Source organism: Larimichthys crocea, chromosome III, assembly GCF_000972845.2.
Source record: "Larimichthys crocea isolate SSNF chromosome III, L_crocea_2.0, whole genome shotgun sequence".
In the NCBI taxonomy this organism is placed as follows: domain Eukaryota; kingdom Metazoa; phylum Chordata; class Actinopteri; family Sciaenidae; genus Larimichthys; species Larimichthys crocea.
This window is the reverse complement of record NC_040013.1, coordinates 34292953-34312247: the sequence shown is the minus strand read 5'-3', so window position 1 is coordinate 34312247 and position 19295 is coordinate 34292953. Positions and strand designations below refer to the sequence as shown.

The window sequence follows — 19295 nt, the reverse complement described above, 5'->3', positions numbered from 1 at the left end:
AAATGAAACATCACATATACAGAAATACAAAAACAAATAGAAAATAAAGAAATAAATAAATACATAAAAATATTAATAGACATTGTATCATTGACAAAAGCAATCAAAACAAACCACCACAATAACCACAATATATACATGACATATAGGACAAAACTTCATACTTGTTCGAGCAGGTATGTAATAAATGGTTGCCATATCCTGCTGAAATTATCATTAGGACGTCGTAGAGCTTTTCTAGCTTCAAGAGTTGCACCGTATCTCTAACCCAATGTTTATAGGAGGGAGGGGCAGCCTGTTTCCAATTAAGTAAAATTATTCTTCTGGCTAAGAGGGTGACAAAAGCAATGTGATCAGTTTGTGCCCTAGGATGATGAGCATCCTCACATTGAATACTAAATATGGCCGTGACAGGGTTTGGGTTTATTGGTCTTTTACATATCTTGGATAGGGCATCAAATATAGAGAACCAGTAACCCGAGGGTCTCGGACAAGACCAGAACATACGAGCTAATGTTGCAGGTGAAAAGTCATCTATCATCTATCACACGAATGATCAGTTGCTAGATACATCTTTGCGATTCTGGCTTTAGACAAGTGCAATCTGTGTGCTACTTTGAATTGAAGTAGGCCATACCTGGCACAAATTGATGAAGAGTGTATCCTTGAAAATATATCTGACCATTCTCTCAATCCATCAAGAGATGCCGTCTGTAAAGATATACATAACGGATATTATGCCTTTGTTAGATGGAGCTGTTGGGAACAGAGTATCCATGGGCTGTTGTTCAGGGATTGCAGGAAATTATCTTGTTTGGTTACAAATCCAATCTCGGACTATGCTCGTGGAGGCAAGGTAAAAATGTATGAAAATACTGACCTAAATTAACGTAGACTCCAGAATGTACAAGTAAAAAACAAGCAGAGAAGAGTTGTAGGGTCCACAGACACTGAAGGTCAAATAAGTTGAGAGGAGAAAGTGTACATGTTGACGTCTGCAGACCCTGAAATGCCACCTCAAGGTCAGAAACATATGATGTGAGTTCTCAGAAGAGTTCAGACAGGAAGAATGAAACTTCCTTGCAGGCATAAGTTTGAAAACAGAATAGAGAGCTGCTGCTACACACAAAAAGCCATTGGCGATTTGTGTATTCTTCTTTGTCACAAGTTGAGATGACTAATAGAAACGTGTGACCTTTTCAACCCCCGGAAAAACAAATTCAGTTGTAGAAATAGTCAAATCAGGGAAAATGACAGCTTCCATTTTCCCTGTATTTATTACATTTGTATGCAAAAAGTCCACTTTTGTAGCTGATTGAGGTGGAGCTTGTTTTAACAACTTTATATATGGTTACTGCAAGTAAACTATTCAAGTGGTTCCCAGTTTAGGGGCCAGGGCCCTCATAACGGTCACAGGGCCCTAAGTGTTGAGTGAAAATTAATGCGGCAGGAAAACTTGTAATGACACTTTTCAAATAAATGTAGTGAAGTGAAAATGACTATATTGTCCTCTAATTGTAGTGGAGCAGAAGTAGAAAGCTGCATAAAATTAAAATGCGTAAGTATTGTATCTCTGATTTGTACTTAGATACTGAGTAAATGTATTTAGTTACTTTCAAAAACAGCAGAAAATGTGAGTCACAGTGACTTGTTCTACATATATGAAAGTAAGGAAAGGCCATAATATTGTTTTGTAAGCAAATTAATTGTGACGTTTAAGTATGACTAATGGCGACACGGTGATACAGTGGTTACTGTTGCCTCAAAAGCAAGCAGGTTCCTGTTTTGGATCTCGGTCAGGGCCTTTTTTGCTTGGCGTTGGCATGTTTGTATGTTCTCACCGTGTCTGCATGGGTTCTCTCCGGATACTCTGACTTCCTCTCACAGTCCAAAGACATTATTATCATATACTGTTGGTACAAAAGACAGCAGACGACCGTGTTAACTTTGCACTTAATTGCAACTTTTATTTTTTTGCAAATACACTAGAAATGTTTACAAAAGCACTGTAGAAACATTTGTGCAGTGTAAATTATCAAAACTAAAAAGGGATATTACTTCAAATTCATTTTGCACCTAGCATGACAAGCGGGATTGTCATTTTCAGCAGCAAAATAAATTAGTAAATCTCAAGAGGAAACGTCTGTTAGTGACTTCAAAACATCAAAATGGGGAGATGTGGTTGTTACACCAAAGAGAAATTAAGGAAAAACAATAATAAAAAAAGGATGGTATGGCACTAGTGCTCATCCCTGAAGGAGGGCTTCATTCATCTAGATAATTACACAGTATCAATGCTTTACTTTACTCAGTCATCAAGATAATCAGCCTTCCAGTACAAATCACTCCAGTTTTACAGATATGGTGCATCAGATCTATAAACAAATTTACTCACACAAGTTCTCATACTCATCCAACACAAACAACCTTAAACCATTCATTAACACTTTACAGACATTTTACAGGGATCTGACAGACCCCGGTGTGGCATACTGGTCCATCTTATACACGTTTTTGTATTTTCAGTGTGTTTTTAGTGAAAAACAATGAAATGATCAAAATGAAATGTGCTGAATATTACAAAAAAAAAACAACAAAAAAAACTAAATCATGCTACAGAAAAGGAAATACGTCTATACATGTGACATTAACAGAAAAAAAAAAAAACATACATAAATATCATGTGGCCCCTTACAAAACATCCACATTTTTTTCATACAATTCTGTATTGCTTTGTCTTACATAATACTGAGATCTGCTCACAATTACTTTTATCTGCTCTTGCAAAAAAGCAATACCCATCAAACTACCAACTTGCAATGTTTCTTCTTTTTTTAAAAGTTGTCTTTGCCTCGATGTAAAAAGGCACATATACACGACCATTCACGCTCACACAACACTGCTGTAAATACTTCAAGTTGTGGCACCATTTAAGAAAAAAAAAAAAAGAAAAAAAAAAAAAAAAGGTAGGTGGTGGTGGTGGTTTTGTGGCACGGCCGTTATCGCAGAGGAGAGTAAACATGGCGCTGGGGCAGATCTATGTAGGTTATCTTTGGTCAAGCAGGGACGAGCCAATGGGCTTGAAAGATTGGACTTAAAAAGGTCAGTGTAGTAGAAGTCAGTCAGTGGAGGAGTGATGGCTCAAGTGTGTGTTTGAACAGACACTATAGATAACACACATGACTATCAGGATTAAGGTCTTTCAGGTTCAAGTCAAGGGTGCATAACAATGAGTTTTTACACAAGAGTGGTGGTAATAAAAAGGCCTTTAGTGAATTGATTTAACTTTTCTCTCCACAGTGTTATTTATCCCAGTATCAGACTTCTGACACAAATCTTAGACGGTGCTGAAGTGGCTCGCTCTTTTTGTGCACCTCCATCCACCTGTTAAGTTTACTAATCCTATAATAAACCCCAACGATACATGTGATATGGTCAGCTCATCTGCTAATAGAGTGGTTACATGTGATAACTTTACAAAAGTGTTGCTAGTGATAAGTGTGACTGCTAATTCCAATAAATGGCAGCAAGCTTTGGGCTTTGTATCTTGTGCTCGGGTGTCAAATTGGTTGGCAACACAGAAAGCCTTCAAGATTTTTAAGACTCTGTTGATTAACCCAAAACCGAATACGAGCACAACATGGTTAATACCACATGTACAAATACAAGTCCATAGGTTATGGCATTTTTTAGCAGCAATAACAAATATAAAAGTATATCAAAAGAAGACACTCCCATGTGCTGAAAAGCAAGTAACACAGAGGCGTGGATGTCTGTAATTTTACAACAACATCCTTCATAACCAATACTAGCGAGGACAAACCATTGAAATGTACTGAATGTATGGACCACCTGCATCGAAATGATCAGGACAAAAAAATTAAATAAAACAAACAAACAATAAAAATACACAGGGCACAATTTCCAGACAGAGTGCAGGGAATTTCCACGTTGACAGTATTATGGCCTTAAATTCACTTCCCATTAGCAACTACCACTGGGTTTGACGTGTGACAAGACGAGTGTGGTGGACATGAAATGAACACGACATGAAACGTAAGACAAACAGTAATTCAAGTGCTGTGTGCTGCGGTTTTGCCTGAATGCCTACAGCTCCTTGGCAAACTGAATGACTGCACAGCGGCGAGCGGTGCACAGGGCTCCTCTCAAAACCCAATGGCTCCACTTTTTTTTTTCTTTTTGTTTAAATTGTCACGGCACTTATCAGTGTCTTTGACAGATCAGCTGTAAATATATACAGTATAATAGGACAAAAAAACCTGGTAGCCTTGTGTGAGGACTGGTTTTAGCAATCCAAATTGTGCTTTGTCTAATAGGTAACAGTGTAGACGTGCAGGAGCGGTTGACACCAGAGCAAAGTTAGTGTCTTTCAGCACACCTAGGAGAACTGCTTGCTGGATTTGGTCAGAGGTATCAAGAAATTTCCTCTTCACATATGTACAATAACAACAAAAGAGATTTCCAGCTTATTTGAACAATGTATGAACATAAAGAACACACTGAACCGTTGTAAGGCAGAAAGCAGGTTCAAGTCTCCCTTGTAAGTTTGGTGGGTGTTTTTTTTTTCTCCTTTTTGTTTTGAACATGTGATGAAGCCTACAAGGTGCAGCTACCTGTGGCATTCCTAACGATTTCACAGCCAACGAGTAATCACCTTGACCAATGATGACTTAGAAATGTAGCTGAGGTCTCTGAATGTTTCTGTTTTTCTAATTAGTGTTCTGAGAAAAAAAAAAAAGATAATCATGACAAAAACGAGGAGAGGAGGGGGTCAAGATCACAAGTTTTCCAGGTGTCACACTATACCGTGCCTGTATCAAGAAAAATAGTTGCCCACTGTCCTGTGTAAGATGATGGTGCACACACACGCACACACGTTCACTAAATGATACTGGAAGTGCAATGTGTGTGTATGTTTGTGTGTGTGTGCATGTGTGTGTGTGTGCGTGTGTGCACTAATTCATCTTAGGAAAAGAAGGCAAAAATGCTATTAATAGGTTGGCTCAGTCTGTTTTTCTCTTCTTATTTTTCTACAAAAAGGATATGCTGAGTTCAGTTTTGTGAGCAAAACAATTTTATCCTCTGAGCCCAGGAGCTCAGAGAGTTTTGTCCTAGTGATTCAGTTTACAGGGGGGCTTTTTTGAAATCTATTGGCTCGTAGTTTTCTCCTCACGCAGCACTGATGGAGATTAAAGAGCAAGGATACGACGGTAACAACAACACCCACTGTTGTTCATGTGAATACTCAACACTCTCTTTGAGCCATATTAGTCGGCAGAGTCTGCTCCGAAAGATCATGCATCCGTGTACAATAGCGACACCTATGCTACCATGTTCCCTCAGAAGAATTATGGAAAAAGGCTTGTCCCGGCCGAGCCCATCCAGAGTCCCTTCATCTTAAAGGCCAACCAGGACGGAAATGAGGAATAGAGTGTGGGGTTTTTTTTTGTGTTGCAGTACGGCAGGCAGTGAGGGCCATGCTCAGCAGGTAGAGTAGAGGAGGACAGACAGTCATAAGAGGGCTCAGTGAGAGGAGCAATGTCTTTGTTGACTAAACACTTACTGGGGGTTGTGCCCCACCCCATTCCCTATCCTCCCCACCCCCCCCAAAAATAAGTCAAAAACCAGCCCACTGTGTATGCTAACCCCCATCCATGGTAATGTAACACCCATGTGCTGCTCCCTCAGCCCCCTTCCTGGGCTCCACACTTGGGGAGGGGATCCTCGATCAACACTTCTGGGCCTCAACTGGAGACATGGCAATGTAGGAGCCATTCCTCATTGGCTGGTTGGCTGGTGTTTCTGACGGCTCATCGGGTTTGTCACTGACCTGAGTGTAGGCTGTGTCATCTTTCACCGTCTGAACGGGAAGAGTTTGAAGGACAGAAGACGTTAGTATGAACCATGGAAGTGGCAAGACGTCCAAATATTTTACACCAACATTAAAATGAGAATAAATGTTTTGACTGAAATGTCCACAGTGAACCACAACAATCTAAATATGCACCAGTTACTACAAACCACCACAGAAAATATTAACTTAAAGAACAAAGAAACATAATACACGTGAGGCGAGAACTTAAAAAGGAGTAACATGTCCCATAAAGATAATTAAATAAAATGATAATAATCAGAGATGATGGATAACAAATTAAAAAGGAGAATAGCAAACAAGGCAAAAATTAAGACTTACAGTAAAAGAATGAAAAGCTTCAGTAAAATCAATACGTTTTACTTCATTCTAAAAACAGAAAAGGAAAAAAGGGGGGTTACAGAAAATTAAAATTAGAACATGGTTAATACAACACTTCTTCATATTGCAATTAAGCATGTTTCAAACATTGTCTCAAGCTACGCTAAAGGTCTAAACTTGAATTCATGTGTATACGTTAAAAGTAATGGTTTGGCGTTTTGGGAAATGTGTTTATTCACTTTACTGGGAAGAGTTAGACGAGAAGTTTCATACCACTCTCGTATCTGTAGGCTCTATATGGAGCCACAGCTGCTAAACTTAGCACAAAGACTGAAAACCAGAGGAAACAGCAAGCCTAGCTCTGTCCAAAGACTCCTATAAAGCTTACTATTTCAACATTTTATTTGTTTAATCTGTACAAAAAGTCAAAAAACAACTCAATTCTGTTGCTGATAGATGGATTATTTTGTTACCTTTGGAGCAAAGATAGCCTCAATTTCCAATCTTTACGCTTACCAAAGCTAACTGTCTTCTGGCTCTAGCGTCATATACATACAGACGTGAGTGGTATTTTTGTTCTTATCTAACTATAAAGTGAATACTTCCCATAACACCAAACTATTTCTTTCACGTGTCGTAGGCCACTCTCCAGACAGTGAATAACCTTTACTACAATAATCTGTAATCTGGGGTGGTCAGGCCAGGGTTCAGATCAACAATCCTGCACGGTTATAGATAAGACTTGTACATGCACTGCACAGAATTCTCAGGACTATTTTAGTTCACTGCACTTTGCTACTCTATAGAGTTATGCAAGTTCATCGCTACACTGACCAGCAGGGAAACTAAGATGTTTCCTTCCTGAATTCAAGAATTCATCGACTCAAGACATGCATCGACTGTTAGAAAATATTCAGCAAGAATAAGAACCCAAAAACAAACAAAAAAAACAAAACACCATTTGATCCAGAATTGTGGAAAACTGCACATGCTGTTTCTGCTGCACAGGCATCATGCAATGCATTAATTAACATGCACGTTGTTTGAGGTTAAACCTGCAGCAGCTCAAGAAACTTAACCATGCAAAAACAAAAACAGTCAAACTCCAATTTACTTCTGTTATCAAGTCTACATCACATTTACTCTATGAGCTATTGTCAGTGGGTAGCACACTGTTCAAACCAGGGTAACTGAGTGGATTAATACTACACTCAAGTCTAATGCAACAGGGGTAAATCCTACCTTCTTCTGGCGGTTTCGGCAGAACAAGACGACAAGCACCAGCAACAGGATGATGCCCATGCCCACAATGAGCAATGGGAAGTTTGACACAAGAGTCACGATTAGGAGCAGTGTCCTCATCTGAGATGCGGAGTCATCGTCAATTGTTGCCGTCTATGGTTGAGAGATATTATTATAGACTTCAGTTTGACTTATGAGAACAGGTTTGTCTCAAGACTGCAATGAATGAAATCCTCACCTCGTTTACGAACATGATGGGGAAAATTGTCTCGTTGATGTACTTAGTTTTGCTGCAGGGGGAGAAAGAGAGAGAAGAAGGGGGGTCAGGAGGGACATCTGGCTCAACATGTGGCCAAAATTGGGACAGAGTGTGGCAACAGCAAATTGGGTCAGAGTGCAATGAAGTTCAACTTACGGGAAGCCTGAGACCCTCTTCAGGATGATATTGAGCTGAGCTCTCTTGCAGGCACGGATGGGAACACCTGTGGTCTGAAAAAAAAAAAAAGAGAAACTTTTCTTTAAAAGTAATTCTCACGTACAGGAAGAAAACTACTCTGTCAAGCATTACAATGATTGAATTACATTTAGAGAAGCAATTTGCTTTAATAAACAAACCGCCTCAGGTATACAGAACTATGAATATTATCAAATGTAAGCGTGCAAATCCATGTTCCTCCATACCGGTTGCAGGTCGAGGTACGTCTCGTGTTCCTCTTTGTTGGGGCTAAGCCCCTCAACGGCGTTGATGTACTTTGGGTCCGCTTGATAAAAGTGGGGAAACGACACAACGATGGGAGCGCCTTGAAGGAAATAAGTAAAGCAAACATATGAGTCAGTTCCTGTTTGAATCCTGAGATGACTCAGTCTAACAACAAGGGATAAAAAAAGATGAAAGAACAAACATGAGATAAGATAAAAGGGACTACCTGGTATTTTGTAGAGATATACGGTATAGGGATAGGGATATAATCTGTGGCAAATAGTGCAGCAGATAGCATGAACAATGTTTTTCAGGTTGTACTGTAATGATTAGCTGACACAGCAAAGAGTATTTCTGTCTTTACATTTCCTTTGAATATCTCTCCTTGTAGCTAAACTTTTCACAAAGCTCTGATTTACATAACAGAAATGCTGTATTATGAAAGATGAAGGGTGCTCTGTCAGGGTTTGGTAACAGATTCAAATATCAAACTCCTGAAGACACTTTAATCAAGTACAAAATAAAATTCATCCTTAACAACACCAAGATCAAACAATGCTCTACAGGAATGCTTTTATATTAGAGCTGCCATTCATATTTTATCTTTTAAATACCAGATAAACAATAAAAAAACTGTCCCCCACAGTCAAAGAAAAAAAAAAAGATCCAGTCAATAATTAACACAGTAAAGCAGCAGATCGTCATTTTAGAGAAGCTGCAACTAGAGTATAGTCAGAGTGAGACTCATTTTCTGTCTGTCAATGGACCAAATGTTCAATTTTACTTTATTATAAGTTATACTTAGTTCTATAACTTGAAGTTGTATTTAGCTAAATTATATATATGAAGGTCCAAATGCTGTTTTGAAGGCCCACTCACAGTGCCAGCAATAAGATTCTGGGGCAGAAATGCTGAAATCTGGATTTATTTATTATTTTGTGGCCTAAAAGAACATTAATTTAAAATGTACTGAATTAGAAAATACTGTAGTCAGCCTTAAATAATACAGCTGCTGTTGCTACAACTGACACAATTGAAAGGAAATTAAAGTTTTGAGCAACATTATATTTTTTCTTTTGCGTCAACTATGACTATATTTGACTGCTTCATGTGGTTTCAACCACACAGACAGTTTCCGAATGACACCACTTTGCACATGACAACAGTGCTTCGTCTCGATTGGTTCTTCGGCTGGCATCACATAAATCCATCCAATCAGGCGCATTTACCTCATATGAGTCGGCAGAGCAAACGTAGACAGCCAATCAGGTTTTAGGATGTATGTTCAATCAGCACCAACCTTTTTTGAAATTATTCAATACATCCTGTTTTGACACAGTTTTACAAGGTGTTTTTTTTTTCTCCCACTGTGTGTGTACTGCATATGATGGAATGAAATTAAATATATAAATAAATAAAATAAGATTTTATAGTATTAAATCATACAAATAGCAGAGCCCTAGAGCTACAGTGGCATACATGTCAGTATTACACAATCTGCCAAGGCCAGCGAAGATCACCATATCAGAGATATCACACTCCACTCAAAGACAACCATACATTGCTTCAATAGCCTCCACACACAGTCAGCACAGTTAATCATTGAACCGTGTATTGAGTAAAATCTGGCATGCTCAAACAGTGGGAATGTCAGATACCAGGCAGGGGACACGGTCGCTGACTGAAAGGACATTTTTGCGGGGAGAAAAAGCGGGGGAAACTGTGTCATGGGCCTGGTTTGGAATCATCAAAAGGAAGTGGGTCAGGCTCTACAACAACTGAGAGGGGAGGGAAATGGGGCAGTGTCTTACCTTCTCGACAAACGCTGACTTTAAGCACCCCGGTGCCAAGACAGTCTCCAGCTGGCACACAGAAGCCCTCGTTAGTGGGGTTGTCTTTGGGGCTCATGAGAACATCACTAGGGGGTGCGAAGCGGTATGCCTGGATGCCTTTTACCTCCACATCTTTCACATAGGCTAGATGGATAGACCTAAGGAAAGAAGACATGGTTAGCACCGAGGGTATCATAAAGTAGGAAAGAACTGAGTGCTGTCAAGAAACTGTAAAAAGGAGCTTAAGAGCAATAAAAAAAATGAAGTAGTAGGCAGTCAGGACTATAAAAGAAAATAAGAAAGAATCACTTCCTGTATAGCCATTCCTTAATGCATCAAAGGAATGTCCAGGTCATGCTCATCGACTTCCTCACGTGTGTTTTGGGGTTATTGGCCAGCTTTATCAGAAGTTGTAATAACCACTAACTCCTTATCAGTGGAGTAGTGTGTATGACTCAGCCGCAATTTCCTAACATCACTGGGAGTTCTGGTTCTCGCCCTACCAGGATGCTTTGACTGTAAACACGTTTATAGGCACATAAGCAACACGTGCATACCTGCAGAGATCAGCAGCAAAAATGTAGAGCAATTCGTTCCTGTTTATCAGAGGGTGGAAGACTGCACCGTCAGTACCGTTGATCATGTTGCTCTGATTGGAAGACCACCAGGACATCTCTCTATTGATTGAGAAAAGAAAAAAGAGGTGTCATTAGTGTTATTTTCATTGTATACTCCACTCAACAACAATTCAGTAGAAATACTTTACTTTTTACTCCATTTTCTTATTTTATTTTATACACAGTGGTATTAGTACTTTTATGTAAATAAAGCAATTGACTACTTCTTCCACTACTAAAATCTGAATTCATGCAAAGTACAAAGTCACTTTGGATATCCAAACATTTATTTTGCAATCGTGTTCTACCCAAAACCAGGGAGCAAAGGCTTTCCCCTCTGGACTTTCCAATAGTTGCGTAACAAGGTAAATATAATAATATGTATGATACTCATTATGCTGAGAAGCATTTCCTATTGTCTACCTTAGCAAGAAAAAGGGGAAAGGATACTGTCTGATAAGTTTTTACCTCAGGCCATTCCATGTGTCGATCTTGCCATAATCCAAGTAGTTCTCCTCGCCGGTGTGGAACACAAACTCTCCTTCATGGGTGCCATTTTTCTGTAAAAACAAGACGAGACCAGACACGAGGTTCAGACAAAGCTGCTGTGACAGACAACTGTTGAGCATACAGCAGGGAGGCACTGAGTCAGAAACTGTGTTTATGTCTCGTTGACAAAGAGGCATGGAGATTGTGAAAGAAATACTGCTTTGTATTATGACCCTTAGTATATTCTGACCAGACTCCCACACTGTAAGGCATTAGGTCACTGATTGAAGAACACAAACTGGTAGGTGTTTTCACATAAACTGTTTTGACCCTCAGAGAAAACACTATATGTGTGTACACTATAAATATACTTATATTTTAGAGCGCTATAAAATTTCACGAAGAGTGAAAAATACACATTCTCTCCCTCTCGTCTTGCAAATCCCAAATATTCAGCTTAATGTCATATATGATGAAGGAAAGCAACAAACACCCAAACAACAATTACCGAAGAGTTAATTTTCTATTCAATTAATCGACTCCACTTAAGAACTCCATTTGAGTTGCCTGCACTCAGCATCACAAGGTTGTGGTTGGTGTTGTCACCCATCTGTTGCAGATGTTGCTGTATAAACAGGAAGTACAAGCATCTTCCATCAGCAGAAGGCCGATCTCACTTCTCTTATGTGACAGTACCAGACGCTTGTCTGTTGCTTTAGTAACCCCCAACAACCAACATGCTAGAGCTTTCTTAAGGTTTTTGCACTGAAGAAACATCAAGCTTGCTTCTTAAAAAAAAAAAAAAAGTTTACCTTCCACATCAGCCCAAAATATTCATCTACTTCAGGCTTCATGGTGTGGAGCTTTGTGAGAATAGGGTCTTTGAAGCCCCACAGAACCTCGTGGACAGTGCGGGCCAAGAAGACCTCAGCGCCCAGAGAATTCATGTACATAGAAATAACAGTTCGCAGGAAAAAGGAGTAGGAGCTCATCTCGTTCATCACTGCCTGAGGACAAAAGATAATAAGAGTCAAAAAAACAGACCAGATCCCAACACACACAGCACAATGTTTGCTTGCAATACATGTTGCTGTTCTTTTTTTTGTCTTTCTTCATGTGACTAAAGTGTGTTTGTTAAAGATGTCAAAATGTCACAACAAAATCAAGAGGACAATGGCCTGGAGTTCGTTAGGAGAATAATAGTGTATGTGTGTAAGAACATGCATGCCAATCGAATTACTTAAACTCCATAAACTGGCTGCTGCAGATTATAATAACACACATTTACCCAAACAGTCAAAATGTCTTACCACATATGGGATGTTCACAGTCCTGATGATGTCAACCGTGGGGTCACCAGCTGACTTCTCAGGCACAAACACAAATGTTTTGGGGTTCACAGCGAAAAGCTTGGTGCCATTCTCCAGGAAAGTCACGTTTTCCCGAGGCCTGTATTCCCTGTTGTGGAAAGATCAGTTAGCCCAGATGTCTTTAGTTTTGATTTCACACTGCATTAACAAAATGTTCCCAGATTTACCAGATCTAAGATGGCCTGTCCTAAAACAGGGCTTTAACAAACACAGCTAGAAGAATAACCAGTTTCTTTTTCCATCACAATACAGGCCTATTATCTTAAACACATTTACAGCTGCAGCTCTTCATGCAGGTTCTAATGCAAACATACCTGTAGGTATACGGTCCAATCTGTTTAACAGCAGCCTTCCCGCCTGCCAAGAACACCTCTGGGTTGGTCACATTAAAGAAGTAATACTCCATATAAACAGGTGGAGGTGGATTCTTCCATGACTCAAACACTTGGCTCTTCTCTGTCAAAGTAATTTCCTATGGGCAAAAGAGAAAGATACAAATTCAAATTGTGAAAATAGGACACAAAAAAACCTTAATCATTTAGATTTCACACTTTTGAAAGTGCTCAAAAGGTGAGTTGTTCCACCCAAAGGTCTTTGCTGTTCTGAATGAGTGCCATCTGAGAGCAGACATGGCACTTTTCTGTAAGGAGCTGATGCTAGGCCAAGACCCTGAAGCCCAGAGGAAAGTACTGAAAAGTCCTTCATAGCTTAAAAAAAAAAAAAAAAAAAAGAGTCAGGGCCTACAAAAAATCTTCTGCACGCAGCCTCTGACCTCAGCAAGCCTAGGCAAGAATCTGACTGTGGGATACTAGTCAGCCCACACAATCTAGCAATGTGTTGCAATAATAATAAGACAATATAGCATCTCAGCAGTATTACAAATTCAACTACATGCAAAATATGAGTATATTTTTACAGATGTCTGTGACTGTGATCATGTTGTGGAAAAACAAACATGAAAATTGGTCAGTAGTAAGTATGTGACATAAGCCTGACTGCCACATGTCTCAACAGGAGTGACAGATTCATTTAACTAGACCAGTGTAAAAGACAACAGCTAGTATGATAACTGAAGATGTTTGACCCAGGAAAAATAAACATCTTTTCCCACTCTTGGAGATATTTTTAAAATTGGGAAAGGAGAAATGACCCATTTCCGCTTGTATCTTTTTTATCTTGAGTTCCTGAAAACACTTATCCCCCGAGTGCAGCGAGATGCACTTGAGAGAGGCTTTACATTGTCTCCTGCAGTCGCAAGCACTTGCCATTGGAAAAGCATATAACTTAGGGTGTGGCTGTTCACTTCCTGTTTGGGTTACAACTTCCAGCCTTCAAAAATCCGTTACGCTATGTTTATGTTTGTTTGTTTGTTTTATGTTTGCGCATTCTCTTCCTGTTGCTACGTTACAAAGACCCACATTAGATCTCAGGGGGTGTCAACCAAAATACCTATTTTGATACGATGAACTAACAGAGGAGAAATGTACGATTCAAAACACACTGCAGACAGGGGGGGAAAGGTTAATTTGGGCATGTACAAAACTTTCATTACAAAAATGATTTGAGTGGTTTAGGGCTGATTATAGTCTCTTTATTGTTTAGTCTGAAAAATGTCCAAAAATAATTTTCTTTAGATCAAACAATTAATTAACTGACTGAATGGCTGCAGCACTAGAGGGGTTTGTGTTCAGCACCCTCATATATGATCCTGTAGTGTCTTTTACATGATTTTTTTTATTTTATTTCTAATAATCTTATATCTAATAATCTTAATTACTCATGTTGCAATGCCCAATATCAACTCTCAACCCACGTCACTGTTGCTTTAAAAGAAACTGACGTCACAGCTGTGCAACTACTTCCAAAAAATGTCTTCAGAATGAGAGAAGACACATTTAAAAAGAACTTGAGGTATTTAATTTTATTATTTAACTGAAATTAGGTAATGCAAAAGAAGCGCATGACTGTCACGTGAAGTCAGTGCACTATAGGACTTGTAAAGAAACATTATGCCAAACCAGCAGATGTTACCTAATTTGTTCCCTTTTAAAAGCAAAATGCAAACTCTGTCACTTTTGAAACAGACTTCTGTCTCGTCTGGCCTTTACCCTGCAGCATTTAACAGACCAATGAGTGACTGTGGCCTGAATCCCTGTGTCTGCCAACCTTGAACAAAGGTCTTTCGAAAGGCCTTCCTCACAGATATATGGACATCATTTTATCTCCCCAAAAAACCTTGATCTATCAAAAACAAACATAAGAAAAAAAGGGTAGAGAAGTTAGTCATCAAATGATGAATTCAAATTAAACTGAAGGCAATGTCAACCTTGCCTTAGTCAAACAACTTCAGACAAACATGAGTGGCTGTGGCTTGACAAGACTCTGCTCAGAACAGCATGTGGAAAACAGCAAACAGGACAAATATCTAAAAACAAATTGATCAAGTGCCTCCTGTGTTGAATTCTGCTTTGAGCTGTATGTCAGCAGTACATTTTGAGCTAAAAGATACTGTGTTTTACCAGCATGACCTTGTTCTTGAACAACAGTCATACTACCTTGAAAAGTCAGTTCTGCCGATGAGAGCTAAAAGGAGTGGCACGAGTGGGTGTTTTTCTTTTTAGCTCTCTTGTCTTAGCAGAATGACTTGGGATAGGCCGGAGCTGGAACAAAAACAATAAGGAACTGCAAGGTTTGCTCCAAGGCAAAAATCATGCCCTTGAGGGCCAACCAGTCTGTCAGATTCCTTGCATGGCTTATGTGTGCGCCTCCCTCCACACCCAGCTCGCGAGACATACAGAGACTGTGTCCTGAAGGTAGCTTTTGACCCGTCCCAAACAACTAGGCTACACCATTATTACAGAGACCCATATTCGAACATCAGGTTAGGTAGATTTTTGGAGCCCATTCAGCATGTTCAGGCGAGCCTAATTCGAGAGGAAGACTGTGGTGAAAGAGGATTAGCTGTGCTGTCATTTCATGTAATCGCTGGACACATCAGAATTTTGTCCCCCATTGATGAACTCTGAATAACTCTTTTAATTTGGAGCCCCTGGGATGCTGCAGTAATTTGAAAAGAGACACAAATGAGACCTAAAGACCTAAGTTTAAACTACAGGAGGGGGAAATAAAACCAGTGAGGAAGCTGTCTGCGAGTCCCCTATTTGGTTAAACAAAACGTTGAGCCTTTTCTAAAAAGGGGGAACTGACTTTGTGATGTGAAGTTGCAGAGAGCATCCAACACAGTCATTCAGTGAGTCAGTGAAAAAATGTGAGGAATTTAAAGGGTCTGCAGGGTGGGATTGGGATTGTCAGCTGCCAACCCCCCACCCCATCAAGCCACCACCTACATGCCCTAAAATATAGCAACAAGCAGACATTTATAATCTTCAAGCCGATTAGAAATGTCTGCTTGCTGCTATATTTTACTAATGGTCCACCAGGCTGCAGAAATATAGATGTGTCACAGCACAAGTCTACTGGTCTAAACACATTTTATAACTTAAGGTCTTTTCTGTAAACATTTCAACCCAACACAGGACTGAAATTAATGTTTAGCGTCAGTGTACTCCAGAACACTCTAATCATTACAAAAAGTGAACCTGCTCACTTAAAAAAGAGCCTGTGTGTTGGTTAACTCGTACAGACCGGGAAAGAGCTGATCATGGGTCATGGTACATTTGTGAAGCCCCAAATTTTACAGAGACAGCAGCGGGGATCTGGGGGGATTCCCACTGATCCACACCTTATGTTCTCAATCATTCAAGCTCTTGAAATACCTTTTAAATCACACTTTATATCTGTGTGTTGATCAAATTAATACAGATTTGTCTGGATGAATGTTTGATTTTCAGAAAGGTGGATGGCTGCCCCTCATCCTCTTCTTGCAGCACCATGTAAACTTACAATGTATCCAACCACTGGAAGTCAGGGACTCCCTGACTCGCCTGTCCGCTCACCCAGGCTCCCTTCCCCCATTCCTGAAGACCTGAACACCTCCCCCCTCTTCACCCAAAGAGTCCCTGCTGACTGAAATTTCTACTATTGCTACCGGTAACCCGCATCAGAATTGACAACCATCCAGAAGTCTGCACGTTAAGCCTGCGCAAACAGAAATGTGTCACCGGGTCATGCGCACAGCGCCCGGTACAGGTTATAGAGATTCCTCGGTACCAGCTGAAAGGAATAAACAATGTAATGTGTCTTCTTTATGTTTCCAGGGTCAATAAAAACAGCCATTTGAATCATGTGACGACTAGACAGATCGCATGAACGCTGCAGATCCGTAAAGGAATTTTAAAAAGGTATGTCAGAGGGAGGTCTGCATGGCACAAAATGAAGTAAGGTCATGATAAACTCACCTCACAGAGGCACACAATCATGTTCCCCTTGTGGGAGTTACCGGGGGTTTCTACCTCCAGCGACTCGCTTATTATCTCTATGTTCTAATCATCTGTCTTTAAGAGCTTGAACAAAAACCCCGAAGCTGCACAAGCCATTCAGACGCTGGACAACCTCACATCATGCGGATTCATGCAGGAGAATGCAGAATGGAGCAACAACAACAAAAAAAAAAAACACAATTCACAAATAAAAGCAAACACATCAAATTAAAAGACAAATATACACAAACACACTGGATGGTCTTGTGACCCAGTGTGTACTACCGGTGGGATGCTGAATGCGCATGATTGGTCACTGCAGATGAAACATTTAAACCCCTCAAGTGTGTCAGAAAGGTGAAGTGTCAAAGAAAAGAAACCCACTCCAACCAATGGCTTTTTTTTGGTTTGTTTTTGTTTTTTACCGGGCAACTCACCTTTTTTAGCCGGCTGTGTATCATTGTTTGAAAGACTTGAGCCACGACCAGGGCGATCCCCACTATCAGGAGGTGAGCGCACACGATGCCGGTGGCGTAAATGGCACAGGATCTCCGAGTCATGATGCTTGGGGCGGATTTGGAGCCGATAAAACTTCACTGAAGTCGATGATAACTTCCCTCTCCCCTCCTCAAAAAAACAACAACAGACGATTTAACAAAAAAAAATTTGCGAGGCTGATGTGTCGGATCCGGCGTCTTCTGAGCAGCAGATTCTGGGTTTAAACTTCTCTCTTCACCGCCCTTGGGTTGATCTTCTCCAGCGAGGTTTGAAGGTAAAGGAGGATCCAAAAAAATACAAAATAAATGTTGGCACTTTTCATCAAAAGGAGAAAAGAAGAAGAAGAAAGATAACACTTAAAGCTGGCACCTAGGGAGAGGGAAGGACTGCGCTGCTCGGAGGCGGCGGTGAAGTGAAACAGCAGCTCTCAGCACATCGGGACGTAGAAGAAGAGCTGCCCACCTCCTCCCCTTCCTCTACGCATTAATGAACTCGGTCAGGCGAAGCGTCGTTTTGGGGAGGCTGCATGGGCGGTGGGTGTGTGTAAAACGAAGGCAACAGCAGCAATGAAGCTGACTGATGTCACTGCTCCAAACAATATTAGCAAAATTTAAACATAATTATTACTTTTTTATTTTTTATTTTACATTCAGTCCTCCCATCTGGGCGCGTCTTTACGCACAGATTATTCTCGTTTTATACATTTATATAAATAATTGAGCTTTTATTTTTATTTTTTAACAGTGATTCTTCTCTGGTGTGAATATACTGGCATGTATGAGTCTCCAGTGAAACATAACACTACTCGGATTATGAATGAGTAAGCAGGAGCGTGCTCATGTACGTGGACGCGCAGGTGGTTGTAGTTTCCTAATGAGCTTAGCAGGAGTGTGTACATGCTCATGTTCAGGGTGGGGGATGTTTGAATATGTCTCACTTTAACGTTTAAAACTTTCACATCATCTCCTCCATCCACTGCACATAGTGTAACTATGAAATCACTCCACACCCCGCGACTTTCTTTTATAAGGGTTCCGCTAACTCGCCTCATCGAGTCTCCTTAAATAAGCCAGCGTGCACATGAATAATGTGTCATTCAAGCAACCAACGATCGTTGACGCGAGCCCTTTGTCCGACCAACTCGGACGCTCATTGGCTACTACCCTCCCGGACCACCGTCTCGAGACCACCCCCTCTGAGCGCTGATTGGTCAGACGCTGGTGAGTGTGATGTTGAATTTGATCGACTGATTTCGGGGCGGGGCTCCTATAAAGGAGGACTTGACATCGGCATGTTCACCCACTGACAGAAAGTGGATGTTCAGCGGCTGCTGTGGAGCCCACTTAAACCACAGATGATGTTGTAGTGGAATAACGGAGAGAGAGAGAAAAAAAAAGTGAATGATAAATGGTCTGCATTATGGTCATCAAGAGGCAAATAACCACTAAATATTGACAAACATAAATTATAAGTACAAGAGCTTCTCCACAAAGAGGAAATGTCGCAGCAAGAGGCTGCAAGACAGTTTAACTGTCAGCAGTGTTGTTGATGAAAATGGAGTTTAACCTTTAGATGAGGTGCTGGACTTTGCAGTCATAAATACTAAGTTTTACTTATGCTTAAATCGTGCAACTTTATAAAAAAAGGATGCTGCAGCAACACAAATGGATAAGTGAGGTGAATATTGACATTTTCATGTTGGATAGTGACAGCTCTGTTAAATCAGGGTTGTCTGATTGCAGGGTGGTCAACAAAATCCAATGCAATATTTGCTTTTTGTTTGTTTCTTACGTAATATTACAGTTAGACAGCACACTGTTGCCTCGGTAAGATTTCATCAAAGACCATGAAAACCTATTTTCTCTGTCAGCTTCTCAGCAATAACGGCCTATTTTTCTGTTAAAGTTACAACAATTTTGGTTATTTTACAAGTATGTTTTTTCTGTATTTTGTG

The 19295-nt window shown here is 40.2% G+C and overlaps 1 protein-coding gene across 2 annotated transcripts; it reads right to left on the bottom strand.

The window, feature by feature from the left end:
• Positions 1–1941: 1941 nt before the first annotated feature.
• scarb2a (scavenger receptor class B, member 2a) lies at positions 1942–17801 on the bottom strand. Of its 2 annotated transcripts, XM_010730897.3 has the most exons (13): positions 17281–17801; positions 12779–12936; positions 12405–12552; positions 11907–12101; positions 11074–11165; positions 10546–10665; positions 9968–10146; positions 8138–8256; positions 7872–7945; positions 7695–7746; positions 7457–7609; positions 6215–6262; positions 1942–5881 (listed from the first exon to the last, which is right to left on the bottom strand). In XM_010730897.3, the coding sequence occupies exons 1-13, from the start codon at positions 17401–17403 to the stop codon at positions 5750–5752; spliced, it is 1593 nt and encodes a 530-aa protein (XP_010729199.1). In that variant the 5' UTR covers positions 17404–17801; the 3' UTR covers positions 1942–5749. The 2 variants fall into 2 exon arrangements, with proteins under 2 accessions (XP_010729199.1, XP_010729200.1); XM_010730898.3 differs by lacking the exon at positions 6215–6262 and having other exon boundaries at positions 5750–5881.
• Positions 17802–19295: the final 1494 nt, after the last annotated feature.

What these genes read in the sequence shown, in the direction of transcription:
- scarb2a (XM_010730897.3), bottom strand. Translation starts at nt 17,403, where the DNA reads ATGACTCGGAGATCCTGTGCCATTTACGCCACCGGCATCGTGTGCGCT. An exon ending in ATTTTGGGCTGATGTGGAAG is followed by an intron (nt 11,166 to 11,906) that starts GTAAACTTTTTT and finishes TTGTTTTTACAG; the next exon opens with AAAAATGGCACCCATGAAGG. An exon ending in TTTGCTGCTGATCTCTGCAG is followed by an intron (nt 10,147 to 10,545) that starts GTATGCACGTGT and finishes TTCTTTCCTTAG; the next exon opens with GTCTATCCATCTAGCCTATG.